This window comes from Protobothrops mucrosquamatus, unplaced genomic scaffold, assembly GCF_001527695.2.
Source record: "Protobothrops mucrosquamatus isolate PMUCROS unplaced genomic scaffold, P.Mucros_1.0 scaffold35, whole genome shotgun sequence".
Lineage (NCBI taxonomy): Eukaryota > Metazoa > Chordata > Lepidosauria > Squamata > Viperidae > Protobothrops > Protobothrops mucrosquamatus.
The window spans coordinates 965,971-982,140 of NW_015386419.1; the positions used below are offsets into that span (position 1 = coordinate 965,971).

The window sequence follows — 16,170 nt, forward strand, 5'->3', positions numbered from 1 at the left end:
TTCTTTCCTTTCCTTCACCTCCCTTAGTCTCTTCCTCCTTCCCTCCCTCTTTCCCATTGTCCCTTCCTTCTTTCCTTCCTTTCCTTCACCTCCTTCTTAGTCTCTTCCTCCTTCCCTCCCTCTCTCCCCTTGTCCCTTCCTTCCTTCCTTCCCCTCCCTCTTAGTCTCTTCCTCCTTCCCTCCCTCTCTCCCCTTGTCCCTTCCTTCCTTCCTTCCCTCTTTGTCCCTTCCTTCCTTCCCTCCCTTCCCTCCATTGTTCCTTCCTTCCCTCTCTCATTGTCCCTTCCTTCCCTCCCTCTTCGTCCCTTCCTTCCTCTCCCCCTCCATGCCCAGGAAGGGACAAGGGGAGGGGGACAGGCTGCCAGCGTGGCTGGTGGCTTTGCTGCCGGTGGCCATGGCGACATGCCAAACCTGCCTGTGCACAGGCAGAGGCAGAGGAGAGCTCTGCCCAGCTCACTTGCTCAGCTTTGCCGGAAAACATGCCGCTTGCTAAGTTAGCAGAAGCGCCAGGATCAGCGCCGGGCTACAGCTGATTCGCACTTCTGCTAAATTAGCAAGCGGCATGTTTTCCAGCAAAGCTCGAGCAAGTTTGCTGGACAGGAGCGCAGGAGAGCTGCTATAGCTGATCTGCTTCTGGGCTGCTCAGCGGAAGCGCGGATCAGCTGTAGAAGCTCGCCCCGATCCAGGACAAGAGGGAAGGAAGGAAGGATGGAAGGGCCAAGGGGAAAGAGGGAGGGAAGGAGGGACAAAGAGGGAGGCGAAGGAAAGGAAGGAAGGAAGGAAGGAAGGAAGGAAGGGACAAGGGGAGAGAGGGAGTGAAGGAGGGACAAAGAGGGAGGCGAAGAATAGGAAGGAAGGAAGGGACAATGGGAGAGGGAGGGAAGGAGGAAGAGACCAAGAGGGAGGGAAGGAAAGGAAGTTTCAGCCAGCAGAGGCTTGGCAGCCCGGCTGCCGAGGAACAGAAGAGCGCAAAGCCAAGGAGAAGAAGGTGGCGGTTTCCTCCCAAAGGGGGCTTCTTTTCTCCACCCCTTCCCTGGGTTTGTGGGGAATTTCTCGTCACCAACACTGACAGGTGCTCCTTCGAGCCCGCCACAAGCTTTCTCGCCCCCTTTGCTTCTCCCCCCGCTTTCGTGAGGATTGTGGCGCCCTTGGGAAGCCGATCGTGCTTTGAAGCTTAGGAGAGGAGGAGTCCCTTCCTCCCTCCCTCCCTCTCTCCATGTCAAGCCCCGGCAGGCACGACATAAACGGGTGGGGGAGGACAGGCGGGGTGGCAAAGGAGACCGGCGGCCGTCACCAGACCTCCCAGCTGACAAGCACAAGTTCGGGGGTCGCCAGCTGACGGGCACAGGAGTTGGGTGCTGCGGCGGCTTCCCCTTTGCTGACCTGCATGCATGAGAAGAAGTCAATCCGGTTGCTGCACAATGAGTCCCTGGGGAGGGCGGGGCCTTGCTCTGCGCCTGCGCTCTTCATGTGCCCCCTGCAGGGCACATTTGGTAGAGTTCGTGCAGACTGCCGCCAAGCAGCATATTTTCCACAAACAAGTGAGGTGGAGCGGAGGGGGAGAGGGAGGCGCCGCCGTGGGGGGGGAGAGAAGGCGGTTGACAAGCCCTGCCTAAGACCATCGGAAATATGTGTTTTCCAATGGTCTTAGGCGACCCCTGTGAAAGGCTTGTGCGACCTCCAAAAGGGTCGCGACCCACAGGTTGAGAACCGCTGCATTAGAGGCTAGTTGTTCTCATCCAGACATTCAATTGGTCAAATGTCATGAATGAGATCATATCTTTTTAACTACATTTAAAATTTGATGATAGTTATGTGTGCATAAGGGAGGAAGTACAAGCAAAAACAAACTAGTACAGGAAAAAATAATTAGACTGAATAAATTATTTGTTTTTTATTTTTGGTGAAATTGCCACCTTCATTAGAGCAGTAAAGTATCACAATATATATTCTGGGCTCCAGTATTAATTTCCAAAGTAGCTGGTAACTGCAAGGCAATTCACAAAGAGTAAATTCTTACTGGTTTGCTGAGAAATTTTGATAACTAATCAAAAATTCTAGTGACAAATAGATAACACTTGGAACTATGTAAGAATTTTGGTGGACTAAAAAGAGGAATGCCCTTAATTTGCGAATACATGGGAATGGAGTCATCTTTGAATAAAGCAAGGCTTTTCAACCTTATCCCAGATTGTACCACTTTTAGGACATGACAATATTTGAGCACCACCAGTGCTTAGCAAGGTGTCAAAAACTTGATGACTAAAAAAAAGGGGGGGGATTTTGGGTTTTACTGATTAGATTCATTTGTTGTTATAGAAATGGCTAGTTTATAATATTATGGAAAAGTAAAAAGTTGAGGTTCAATGTTAATGCTTCCTTCTACTGCAACAGAGGAAGTCTGTTCTTTTTCTCTTCTCCCCCTCACTTTCCCCCCTTTTTCCTCCCCACTGTGTCCTACTATTTGCTTTTGTATTTTTGTATTTTATTCTATCTATATAAATAAAAATGTAAATGTTCGTTTGTTCAAAATCCTAAATCTCCGAAAGTTCTTCACTGATTGCTTTGAAATTTTGACACAACGTTGCATTCGAATACGCGGGTGTTTTTATATACCTACTATTATATAGATGTCACACTTGTGACAGGTAAAAACACGCTACGATTTTACGATTCCATTTCAATGTTTCCGATTCAGTCTAACATTCAAAGCGAGGCAGTCACATACATTTCTCATTCCTCGCATTCCTATGATTCCAACGGATATGCCATTTCAATTTAAGAGATTGCAATTCCCAATTCGATTGGCATTTGCAATCACCATCAACAAAGCTCAGGGCCAAACTTTACAATTGTGCGGTTTAGATCTAGACACGGATTGCTTCTCACATGGACAATTATATGTTGCGTGTTCTAGAGTCGGCAAACCAGACAATCTCTATATCTGCACAGACAGTGGAACAACAAAAAATATTGTATACCCACAAGCATTGTGAAATTAAACATATTATAAACGTGCGCTTTCTCTTTTCTTTCTTTTCCATTTAACCAGACTGAGCCACAGCAACGCGTGGCCAGGTACAGCTAGTAATCTAATAAAATATTACAAACTGTAGTAAAAAAGTACCAGTTTTAATTTCTTTGGTGGCTGTTCCTTTGCTGAATCACTTTCCCTTTGCACTGATAAATGTATGATGAATTTATCCATGTTTATTAATATGCACCACTACCAGCTACCTCAGGAGTCTTCAACCTTGGCACTTTTAAGACTTGTGGACTTCAACTCCCAGAATTCCTCAGCCATCATGGCTGGATGAGGAATTCCCGGAGTTGAAGTCCACAGGTCTTAAAGTTGCTAAGTTTGTAGACCCCTGAGCTAGCTGGTCGGCCCTTCTTAGCTCTCCTTCCACAGTGTAGTACGAATGTACCACCCCATCCCTTCCCTGTACCCTTAAAGACACAGTAATCAAGTGCAAAGCAAGAAAGGCTCACAAAATAAACACATAAACTCCGGGGGTTTTTTCTTTCTTTAAGCTGCCTCAGAGGTGTCACTTGTTACAATGTTGCAATCCCAGACTGAAAGGCTCGCAATTGGGAAAAGCTTTAGCTCAGTGGTTCTCAACCTGTGGGTCGGGACCCCATTTGGGGTCGGTTGACCATTTCACGGGGGTCGCCAAGCAAGGCTGTCCGCCATTTTTTTTGTCCGCCATTTTTTTCCCCTTTTCCGGCAGGTGCCTTACCTCCCTTGGGCTGGGCCAGCTGGTGGTCAGCCTGCTCCGTCTCTGCCGCTTGCCAGTTACGCCTCGGCCGGTGCAGGGGGCGGAACCACACATGTGCGGCGCTCCCGGGCAGGGAAAGTCCACGACTTACGACCGGTTGGGTAGTCCTTGACTTACGACCGGTTTAGTCCTCGACTTACGACCGGTTTAGTCCTCGACTTACGACCGGTTGGGGTCGCGGCATTAAAAAGGTTGAGAACCACTGCTTTAGCTTTCAAACTAAACCTGTTTACCTACAAAGAAAGCCATAGATAGATTCAAGATAAGAGGGTAAAATTAATTACATTTGTTTAAAGGGATTAAACCTACGCAAGTCAACACTTTGGACTCATTGCTATCCTTATGGTAACCCAGTCAAGCTGCCAGCTGATCCAGAACTAAATAAACCCACCTCCTTTCCGACCTGCCAGCTTTTCATTTCATCAGCGCTGTTTGCATTCTCCTGGCTGGAGAAAACGAACCAGGGGACATTTTCTTCCAGCAACAGTTGCTGCTGCTTCTCTGTCCCTGTTTCCTCCTTGCCGGCTGACCTCTCCTTCTCTTTCCCTATTGTCTTTTTTCCCCCCTTTCCTGCCCAAACCACCTCCTTTTATAGCCTCTCCTCTCCTCCCCCACTTTTTTCTTCAGTTCATCTCCATGCTGCTTCCGGAAGCGCCAATCAGCTGGTGTCAATCAGCTGGAGCCCTGCTGGCTCCTGGGGCTTCTGAGGAGCCCAGACAGTCCTGCATCTGCAGCTGCCTCTCCCTCAAGCTTGGCTCGCTTCGGCTCATTCCCCTCCCCTGCTACACTTGGCTAGCAGTCCCGTACCATCTGCCACGTGGCAAAGTACCACAGGTGGTACGCATACCACTGGTTGAAAAGCCCTGGAATAGAGTACAAATAGTTTGCATTCCCTCCTTTCACATCTATAGCTAAAATAATTTCATCATTGTTCAATTGGGTTTTGCTGATCAGAGTAAGCACTATTTCCTGTAGAATTGGAGCTCAAGCGGTACTCACATTTTAAGTATGAGTGGAAAATGGTTGTATACGTCCCATTAATAGAAAGGTAGAAGTTATTACCTGATCGCACTTGTACAGCATAGCCTAGATTCATAATACATATACCAAGGCATATTCCTGCTATGAATAAAGAGAAATGTGACTTGGAGTCACTGTGAATAATTTTAGTTTATATAGCTTTGTAGAAGGTTTTTGAAAGAGGCTCATATCCATTTAATACAAATTATTGAAAACAATAATTTGGCTTCCATTTCAGCTTCTAAACTTCTCTGTCAGCACTGAATGTTAGGGATCAATCCTGTTGCCTCCTGGGCATTACATTATGGAGGGGGGGGGGAAGGATTCCCTCTGTCACTATTTCTTCTTGATTTGGTAGAAAAGATGCTCACACGTCTGGGTTGTCCTCCCAAGATTCCAGTTCACTGGAAAGGATTGGATTCTGGATTCTGTATGTTCAGTTTCAATAGAGAAGATATGCTGTTCCTTATTTGTCTCAGTCAGTGTCCACTCAGTGTTCTGTTTTCTTGCTCTTATGAGAAGCTGACCCATCCTATTTCACAGGTGTGGAACCAAGGCAGAGAGAAGCCATTTCATTGCTGAGATTGAATTTGAATTGAATTTGAACCCAGACCCATATGTTCCTCTGTATAATTTTTTTTCTTAAGCTCTTTGCTTCATGACTGAATTTTGCAACTTTATAAAGTTTGCTTCAAGAATACTCGTACTGGCAAGCATATTTCAGGCTTTTAAAACAAAGGCCTTGTTACCAGAGGTCAATGCACAAGTAGACAGAGATTCGTGAATCATATGAGAGGAAGGTCACATGTTTCTTGTAAGTGATGACTTAGGCAAAAGACTGTGTGTTCTAAAGTTTCTGGCTTAGTGATTCATTTCTGGTGGACCTTGAACAATTAGGCAGACCAAGCCCTGTCTCTTATTTTTTCTTTTTCTAACACTGTCAGTTTAACACAAAGTTATTTTGCAGTATTTCCTATCAGTACTAATACTAAACAAGCTCTCATAAATCTGTGCAAACAAGATAAGCACTGATACATTATCATAGCACATCTTTTCCTACATCTCTCTCCTTCCCTTATGCAGAGAGAAAGAATGAAGGAAAGAGTATGTGGAGTGAACAGAGTTTCCAGAGTATTTTTTCCCTTTCAAATTCAACTGCAATATCTTAAAGTAATGGGTGCATATATTTCCCTCTGTAATTTGGCTATATAATAACATTTTAGATCATTTTAGTGTCCCATTAATAATCAATAGTTACAAAGATTATATTGGGCTGAGTAATATAAGGCTTGAAGCTGATTTCCTATCCTAGTTAATGGGAAATCTAACTGATCTCAAAGCTGTTAAATGTGTTTCCTGTGTTCTTTAATTTTTGTCTGGAATTATGTCTGCTGCTTTAAAAATAAACTTGCATGCTGGCAGGTCAAAATGTTTGCTAAGAGTCTTGTTTCTGAAATCTGTAAAAATTACATAAATAATGGCATGGTTTTATATTATATTATTTTGTAGTGGATATAATTTGGAGGACCTGTTCAGACTTTGTTAATCTTGAACAGATTTATACGGGATGCTGAAAGTTCAGCCCATGTAGAAATTGTACTAAATTATGTATTATCAGAAGTCATTTAGTCTTAAATATTCTCTTAAATAAAGGTATATACATGCATATGTTGTGTATTTTATGAGATTGTAAATTGAATGGAATAAATTGTCACATGAGCAAAAATATACTTGCACAATAGGATACTCAATTTCCATTTGCAGCTTCTCCACTTCCTTAGGAGATTTGTTTAATTAATTCTATACAATCATATACATACAGACTCTCTCTCTCTCTCTCTCTCTCTCTCTCTCTCTCTCTCTCTCTCTCTCTCTCGCATAACTAATATAAAAACACTTTCAAGTTTAGAAAGTTTTTTCCCCTGTCCAATGCTATAGCTTGCTCATTTCTGCATTTTTGTGGAATTATAGTGTATATGCTACGTGTCCTTAAGAGAACCACAATCACTGAGGCAAAGGTGGGGAGAGATAGTAAGAGACCTCTGTAACTGCTATCTGTTAAGAACTCTCTCCCCAGTTATAGGTTGTGCTGACCATTTTAGATTGCCAATTTAATGAATGGATCCAGGTCACCTTAGCTGTATATACCATATTATGCAGATATGAGGGAAGGGTCCTAAAGCTAAAGCAGCTAAATATCTTGCAAAGCATGTATAGAATATACTGTGTAGTATTATATTGGTGGGAATATAATAGCAGTAATGTGGCTTAATTTGTCATGAATTGTATCACAGCAGAGATTTAGATCATCTATGCCCTTTTTAGGATTGGCTAATATGGAGACCTTGGAAAATATGAAAGAGTTGCAAATGGAACAACCATTTCCAAGATTTGATATGCTATCACTTGTTCTAACATTCAAGGTCATGTGAATAAATTCCAAGAATAGTTAGAAACTAATTATTGAAGGAGAACGACAACCTTCCTACATAGAAACGCAATTGTTAAACAAGTAGTTAGAAATATTTATGTATTACATGCTGACTTTGTTGGGAATTATTGTGCCTTGAGAGTATTAATATGACTTGACTTAGAACTCTTACAGAGTGTATGGAAAAGTAATATCAGTTGTACTCAAATTTAATTATGCAGGTTAAATATAAAAGATAAACATAGGTACCTTATATTTAATACATTCACCTGCCTTGTTCAGGATACAAACCTCAGGTATGTTAATTTGGAAACCAAAATATTCTATTTCCTTGGCTGTTTTAGAAGAATGGGATCTGGAACTATTTTCATAGAACTAAAAAAATGGAATAGCCAGATTAATTACTTTTTTTATATGGGATGTCCAGAAAAAATGCTTCAATTGCAATTTCATTCTTGCTGAACAATGTTCTAATAACATGCTTATGTCCAGCAGTATGGTGGGCTTTTGGGGGGTGGAACAAATACATTTTATACAGTTTTTACAATATCATGTTTTAAGTGGGCAATAATTAAAAATTGGGTCCTATACTTTAAAAGCCATTTTATGCATATCATAGCTTTGAGACATTGGAAATTCATGAGAAAATGACCTCTTGGGCATTGTTCTTATTGACATAATATAAACATATTTTATCCATACAGTACTACCTGAACCTGTGAAAGTGGGGTTTATATGCTTAAAAATAAAAACAGTTATTTCCTGCCACATACAAAACCAGAATGTCAGGGAGAAAATTAGGCTAAAATCTTACTTTTATACACACACACACACACACACACACACACACACACCTTTTTCATTAAATGCCCTGAGTAGTTCTTCAAAATTTTCTGTGCCAATTACCTTCAGTTCTTAAGCATATAAATAGCATTTTTTTAAAATGATGTTTAAGAACTCCTTTGAGGCAGGGAACATTTTGACTTTGGAAAGGTTATTTTTCTGATAGTTAACAAAAGAATAAAATCGCTATGCTTATACAGGTGAGTGCATAATTTTGGGGAGCCCCAATTTCCTGGGTGGATTTTAACATAGTATACTTTTAGATATAGTTTTTTTCCTGCATGGATATTATATTTGTGTTTTCAAGATATGTAGTAAAGTATGGTTACAGTTTGAAGATGACAAAGCATAGTTTGTTTTTCTTTAGGTCGAATTGATGTTGACCATGCAATAACAAGAAAGATGCGTCTTTTAACAGAAGCAGAGGTAAATAAATGTTACCAACAAGCTTTTGGGTATTATATGTGGCTGTGACTATCAGTTTACAAGCAAATTAGCCTGTGGTCAGATTCCCCAATCTCGTGCTCTAAGATCTATTAACTATACTTCTCAGAATTTCCATTGACCGTGTTACATAGAAATTCTGGATACTGGGGAAATTATATTGCTACTAGAGAGTGCTGTACAGTTAGTCTTTGACTTATGACCACAACTGAGCCCAAAATTTATGTTGGTAAGTGAGACATTTGTTAAGTGAGTTTTGCCCCATTTTACAACTTTTCTTGCCACAGCTGTTAAGTGAATCATTGCAGTTGTTAAGTTAGTAACCCCGTTGTTAGGTGAATCTGGCTTCCCCTTTGACTTTGCTTGTCAGAAGGTCGCAAAAGTTGATCACATGATCCTGGAACACTGCAACCATTATAAATATGAAGCAGTTGCCAAGTGTCTGAATTTTGACCATATGGCCATAGGGATGCTGCAAATATCTTAAGTGTGAAAAACAATCATGTCATTTTTTTCAATGCCATTGTAACTTTGAATGGTCAGTAAATGAACTGTTGTAAGTCAAGGACTACCTGTATTAGAAATAGCCACTTTTTATTTAAAAAAGGCAATTTGACTTTTAGATAGGTAAAAAAAGTGGCTCATGTTTTTATTGTTTTATGCTGCGAGTTAAGACAGCAGCCGTTGATCAAACAAAAAACTATTTTTTAAAAAAAGAAAAACACCTGCCTTTTGTGAACTTACTCAACTTGAAAGTTGAGGTTCCCAATTTGTTTGTTTTTGGCGGGTTACAAGCCAAAGCTAAACATTAACCATCTTTCTTTTTGTTTTAGACTAAGGGTGCTGACTTTTCTTCTTCTGTTACAAAATAATACAGCATCAAAACAAAATTGGTGTCATAGTTCTATAAATGCATGAAAATTCTAAATGAAATATTTTGATTGCTTTAGATCTTAAATTCAAAGAGTTAAAGCATTAAAAGTCACAATAGTATAGGCATCTGACTCCTCAAAGAAATCAATGACAGGCTTAATTTATAGATTTTTATATGTATCTGTGAAATATGGAAGTATGGAAGAGAACTAATTAAATAGTTTTTAAGAAGAGACTGGACAGCCATTTGTCCGAAATGGTATAGGGTTTCCTGCCAGAGCAGGGGGTTGGACTAGATGACCTTCAAGGTTCCTTCCAACTTTACTATTATTATTATTATTACATACTAATACTAATTATATTCTAGAAGATCTCTCAGCTAATAATTTTTAATTGAGAAAAGTTTTCTCAAGAGCTCCTTCTGAATGTTTTGTCTCACAGTTACAGTTTGTAGTGTGGCTACATTCCCTTATTGAGAATGTTTTATGAATGCTGCTTGGGCAGGCAGTTGTTTGGGTGAGATGTTGCTTTAAGTAATTGTGATTTTTCTTCTTCTATTCTTTCTCTCAAATTTTACCAGCAGTTGAAGCCAGCATTCATGAAAGGTGTGGACAAGCATTTTACTGAAGTTGTCAATAGTTTGATTGCAAACTCTGTGCTGCTGGAATCTTCCCCAGCTGCTTTTCCAGAGAAAGACAGTCTCAAAATCAAGTATGTTGGTTCTTCATTCAGTATATTTGATTTCTTACTTGATTTCTTTACTTTTGTCTTTTTTTAATAGTGCCTGTTCCTTTCTTCACAGGGGAACAAGAGCACCTCCAGAACATGGAAAAGTTTTCATTCCCAGAAAATCTCTCTTGGAGTGAGTATCTTTAATGGGTTTGTAGATTACAGTAGTACTAATGCTAAAGTTACTATTGCTTTAGTCCCCTTTGGAAATGTGATTAAAGCACTCCAGTTTCTGTGATCCATAGTATCGGGGGATGTAAGGTCATTTGTCTCATTTTTATCATCCTTTACATCATTTTTATCATTATCCATATTGGCTGAAACCGGGCATTTGGTTAGCCATGGTGTATCTAGAGTTCCTATCAGAGGTGACCACAGCTTATATTCACCACTTTTCCCTTTTCTCCTTAAAGCTGATCTCCTGTCTAGACGTATGTATCGTTCAAAATGACTCCTAGTAGATGGCTAGATGCTCTGATAAAATGTACACCGCCTAAATAAAGAATTCACAATTAGGGACGAAATGTGTTAACTAGACTCAAGAATGTATTTTATATAGGTCAGATTCTTTTAGTCCATTATTGTCACCTCTTGAATAGAATAGAGCTGGAAGGGACCTTGGAGGTCTTCTAGTCCAGCCCCCTGCTTTAGCAGGAGAACCTATATCATCTCAGACAAGTGACTGTCTAGCCTCTTCTTAAAAAATCTCCAGTGATGGAGCACCCACGATGTCTGAAGGCAAGCTGTTCCATTGGTTATTATTATTATTATTATTATTATTATTATTATTATTATTATTATTATTATTATTATTATTATTATTATTANAGGGCACGGCGGAAGGAGGGGAGATCCGGAATAATCCGGATCTCTGGGGGAAGTTCATTCCACAGGGTGGGGGCTCCCACAGAGAAGGCCCTCCCCCTGGGGGTCGCCAGCCGACACTGTTTGGCCGACGGCACCCTGAGGAGGCCCGCTCTGTGGGAGCGTACCGGTCGATGGGAGGTAATCTGCGGCAGAAGGCGGTTAATTATCCTCACTGTCAGGAAGTTTCTCCTTAATTCCAGGTTGCTTCTCTCTTTGATCAGTTTCCAACCATTGTTTCTTGTCCTGCCCTCTGGTGCTTTGGAGAATAGTTTGACCACCTCTTCTTTGTGGCAGCCCCTCAAATACTGGAACACTGCTATCATGTTTCCCCTATTTCTTCTTTTCTTTAGATTAACCAAACCCAAGTCCTGCAGTCGTTCTTCGTATGTTTTAGTCTCCAGGCCTTTGATCGTCTTAGTTCCTCTTCTCTGAATTTTTTCCAAACTTGATAGGTAGCAGTTGTTCAGAGACTTAGGCATAAGTTCTACTAACTATCTGATCCTTTAAGGTGAAAATTAAGTATTGATTAATGCCATTTCCTGTTATATGTTCAGGTAGTTTTGGCTTACAACCATTTGTTTAGTGACCATTCAAAGTTATAATGGCCCTGAAAAACATGACTTATGACTGTTTTTCACAGTTATGACTGTAGCAGCATGGCTGTGCTCATGTGATCAAAATTCGGATGCTTAGCAACTGACATGTATTTTTGACAGTTGCAGTGTCCCGGGGTCATGTGATCCCCTTTTGTGACCTTCTGACAAGCAAAGACAATGGGATATGAAATTTATAATATATTTCACAATTGCTCTTCAGCAATAAAAAAATGTTTAGGTATTTTTTGCTGTCTTTGTGTCATTTGGAGGAAATTACAATAGGTTTAACTTTTTTTATAAGTTCAGTTTGTATCAGTTTCTGACAACAATTATGAACCATGTTAAATATGAAACGGTATTAGAGGTTTCATGCTTCTCTAATGCATCCATTCAAAATTCATTGTCTGACGTACTTTCCTGATTTCTAGATTTCTTATTTATCAAAGAGGAAAAAGAATGAGAAACTAGGAATAAACTTTATAGTCCATCCCATTAGGATGGCAAATTCTAACCTATGTTAAAAGTGATAGTATGGCCCATCTAATCTTGCACAGGCTGAAGACTTATGGACAGGATAGATTACTCCCATGATTCTGAGCCAGCACTGAGAAAGATATATCTAGAGGTTAGTAGGTTAGTGAAGCCTGACTTCATTTAGTCTACGGAGCACAATGTACTTTGAAAGTTTGCTCAAATTCCTTTAAAATGTGAGCAAAGTCTGGTAGGGAGTGGAGTGAGTAGCACTCCATTCATTCATTCATTGTTTGTATGGCACTTATTCACAAAGGTTCTGAGTGGCTAACAATCATGAATATTATGAGGAAAGGGAACCAACTAGAAAACTTGGACTTGCAATAATATTTGTAAAGATTATAATGACTAATGTTTGGCCCCTTTTTTAGAAATTTCCTAATTTTATTTTGTCGCATTGAACTTCTTTTCATAGTGAGTTATTTGAAGTGAATCATATCCGGACCATCTACCACATGTTTATTGCTCTCCTCGTTTTGTTCATCCTCAGCACACTTGTGGTGGACTACATTGATGAGGGAAGGTAAGGACATCTTGAAAAGGTTAGCTGAAGGCAGGCTTGGTGCTGCATTTTGGTATTTGACCACTGGACTACTGGCACCTCTTCTTTATTAAGGGAGGAATGATTACCCATCCAAATCTTTTTTGTAGAGGAGGAAAGCTGCAGAGAAGCCCATGATTATATTTCACAGAGATTGTCACAACAACGGCACTTTGCCAAGGATGTGTCCTTGCCAAGGTTCTGTAACCTGTCCTTGAGTTCCTTGGGTACATCTGGATGATACTATGTTTGATATTTTATAGTAGCTTTTCTCAGTGTGGCATCTGCTAGATGTGTTGGCTAGGTCTAATAGAAATTGTAGGCCAACATATCTGGTCCACACTGAAGTAATGAAGACTGTTTTATATTATTAGATGTATCTTAACATTTCTGCCTACTTATGAGTCTTGTATTTTTTTTAAAAAAAAATCAGATGTAAAATTATCAGTCTTAATTTTAGTAGCTTTTAATCCCTCTCCCGCACCCCAAATCACGCCCCAAATACTGTATTTTTACCTAGTGAATGAAGTTCCATTAACCTTTTTGTTTTCTTTGATTTTTTTGAAGGCTTGTGCTAGAATTTGATTTCCTCGTTTACTCTTTTGGCAAAATTTCTATCGTCGCTCCAACTTGGCTTTGCATGTTCTTCTCCACGTTACTTGTGCCCTACGTCCTCTTTGTCCGGTGGGCCCAGGGGTTCCATAGCTCCTCCCACAAGATCATCTATTCCACTTTATTTGGGGCACTGTTTGTGATTTTCCAAACAGTCTGTCTTGGATTTGGACCAATTTACATTGTATTGGTTTATGATCTACCGCCAGCCTCTCGTTTTATAATTATACTTGAACAGGTGAGTTTCATTATTTGCAAAGTGGATGTAAGGAACTGCAGTTGTAGGTTTTTAAATCTTAATAAGGCATAAATCTTTTTTCTGCAGAAATATGTAGATTATTTAAGAAAAAACAAGTATAAATTCTCCTTTTGTAGGTGGGCGGAATGCTGTTTTTCTTCCATTTCAAAAGATTTCTCCTTGATATGTGGATTATGACTTTACTAATCTTTCATTGTACTTCAGTGCATGTTCTTGTCAAAATCAGGATAGTTTTTAAACAAACAAAAAAAAATTAGTTGGGCATTAAAACCTCAGGAATCAAAAGGTAAAGTAAGAACACCACTGTAATCCTTAAATGGTAATAGGTAAATCTACTCTCCACATATTGTATTTCAGAAATAGTGGACTTTTGATTATGGTATAGCAAATGGTTTCTCTTGCTACTTAAAAGCGCTGGGGGAAATTATGGTGCCCATAAGTTCATTAGGAAGCTGTACTATGTACTGTAAGTGGGGCAATCCTGGAAAAGAATTCTAGTTTAGCTAGTTTAAATGTTGTATTTCCCAATAGGCACAACATTTTAGCTACTCATTTAGCATTCAGTTTATTGTTCTTTCTCTAACATAAAGGTAAATCAGCTACCCAACTTTTTAAATGTTTATTTGTAAAGAATAATAGCAAGATATCAATCAAAATAGCTTATTTTTAATTAGAGGTTATTGGGAAAAATCAAGCATTTAGCAGAAAATCCCAATGTTCATCTCAATAGTACCATATGACAAATATGTGAAGTTCAAAAGGAATAGTTACAATTTTTTTTCTCTGAAAGATGTCAGTATGTCAACCATAAAAGTAAGATGATACTTTACTTGTATGGTTAAAACCCAATGAGTTAATGGAGAAAATAAAAGTAAAGGTAAATATTACTAAAATATTTCTATAGTTGCAGGGATAAAAATAATATTTTTAATGAAAATGACAATTGTCTAGATTTTATTTATCTCTTTAAAAAAATAGAAACAGCAAAAAAGATATGCAAATATATAGAAAAACTATGCATAAAAAGCCAACAATTTGTGTTGATTTTCCAATTTGGGCAACTTTGGAATCTACATATAGAGCACCTTTGGTTGGATGGACAGTATTAGGGTCTAAATACACTAGACTGGCACAGGTCTGCGGCATGTTAGAAACCGGTCCACACAAACAAGCAAAGCCCCATCTGCGGTATGCAGCAGCACACAAAATCATACCCCTTCCAGTCCACGGAAAAACCTCTCTCCACGGAACCAGTCCCTGGTGCCCAAAAGGGTGGGGACCCCTGCACTAGAGCTCAAGTATTCAATGGGCAAGTGGTGTCCGGAGGTTTACCTTTAGGATCACCCAGAGGAATTCTCTCTGCATCTGGTGGATTAATTTGCCTGAATTTGTTCCCAGTTGAAGGCCAAGAGTGATGTAGGCCTATAGAGATGTCTAGGGGATTGCCTTACCTGTTATCTGGAAACAGTTTGATTCTGTTGGACCCAAGGATATGGACAGAGTTCTTGGTACAGTAAACACGATCATCTGTGAACAAGATTCATGCACTCCTGACCGGTCAAGGCCACCTGTGAGGTGACATGTGGCTGCATTAATTCGTCCTTGAGGGATAGGTGTTCCCAGCACCCTTTAAAAGGAATTTGTGGGTCCTCTTCTCAAGACGCTGTCAGTTAGCCCCACCATGCTGGTTAGGTTTTGTCCAGTGTTCTACCTCCCCTTTTTAGGGAACATAGTTGAGAAGGTGGCACTGCAGCTCCAGAGGATCCTGGATGAAATGGATTATCTGAACTCCTTCTAGTTGGGTTTCAGGCCCGGATATGAGACAGAAATAGCATTCATTGTTCTTTAGAGGGATCTCTTGTGGATGCGGGATGGAGGTAGTGCATCCATCCTCACTTTTCTTGACCTCTTGGCAGCTTTTGATTCCATTGATCATGGCATCAGGATTGGGGGGGGGTAGAGGGCCCAGTTTTATGAGCTCTGTTGGCACAGTGGTTAGAATGCAGTACTCCAGGCTATTTCTGCTGACTGCTGGCAGTTGGGCAATTTGAATGTCACTAGGCTCAAGGTTTACTCAGCCTTCCATCCTTCTGAGGTCGGTAAAATGAGAACCCAGATAGCTGGGGCCAATATGCTGACTCTGTAAATCACTTAGAGAGGGCTGTAAAGCAGTGTGAAGCAGTACAGTATATAAGTCTAAGTGCTATAGCTATTGCTATTTTGTGCTGGTTCACCATTGCTCCAATCAGTGTTGATAAGGAGCAAGAGGTCTAGCCAGTGGCCTCTGCTCTGTGCTTTGTCTGCTTCTCTCTCCTCCTTTGTTCACTCATGCCTGGTCATCTCTTGCATGGGCTATTGCAATATGTTCTACCTGGGGCTACTCTTGAAGAGTATCCAGAAGCTGCAGCTGATGCAAAATCCAGTCTTGGGCAATCTGAGGACTGTGCTTATTATTATTATTATTATTATTACTTTAATTTATATCCCGCCCTTCTCCCGAAGGACTCAGGGCGGCTTACAGGCAATAAAAACGGAACTATACAATAAATATCTAAAAACAATTAAAATATATATTAAATAAGCCTGTTATTTTTAGAAAAGTTATAAAATCCCTATTAAAATCCCTATACAATCCCCCCCCTAGG

The 16,170-nt window shown here is 40.2% G+C and overlaps 1 protein-coding gene across 1 annotated transcript in view; it reads left to right on the forward strand.

Moving 5' to 3' along the window:
- SOAT1 (sterol O-acyltransferase 1) overlaps positions 1 to 16,170 on the forward strand; it is a 54,458-nt gene that overhangs the window by 11,142 nt on the left and 27,146 nt on the right. The window contains exons 3-7 of the mRNA XM_015811264.1: positions 8,441 to 8,499; positions 9,971 to 10,101; positions 10,193 to 10,252; positions 12,529 to 12,636; positions 13,222 to 13,504. Of these exons, the coding sequence (XP_015666750.1) occupies positions 8,441 to 8,499; positions 9,971 to 10,101; positions 10,193 to 10,252; positions 12,529 to 12,636; positions 13,222 to 13,504 (641 nt within the window). The remainder of the gene's footprint in view (positions 1 to 8,440; positions 8,500 to 9,970; positions 10,102 to 10,192; positions 10,253 to 12,528; positions 12,637 to 13,221; positions 13,505 to 16,170) is intronic.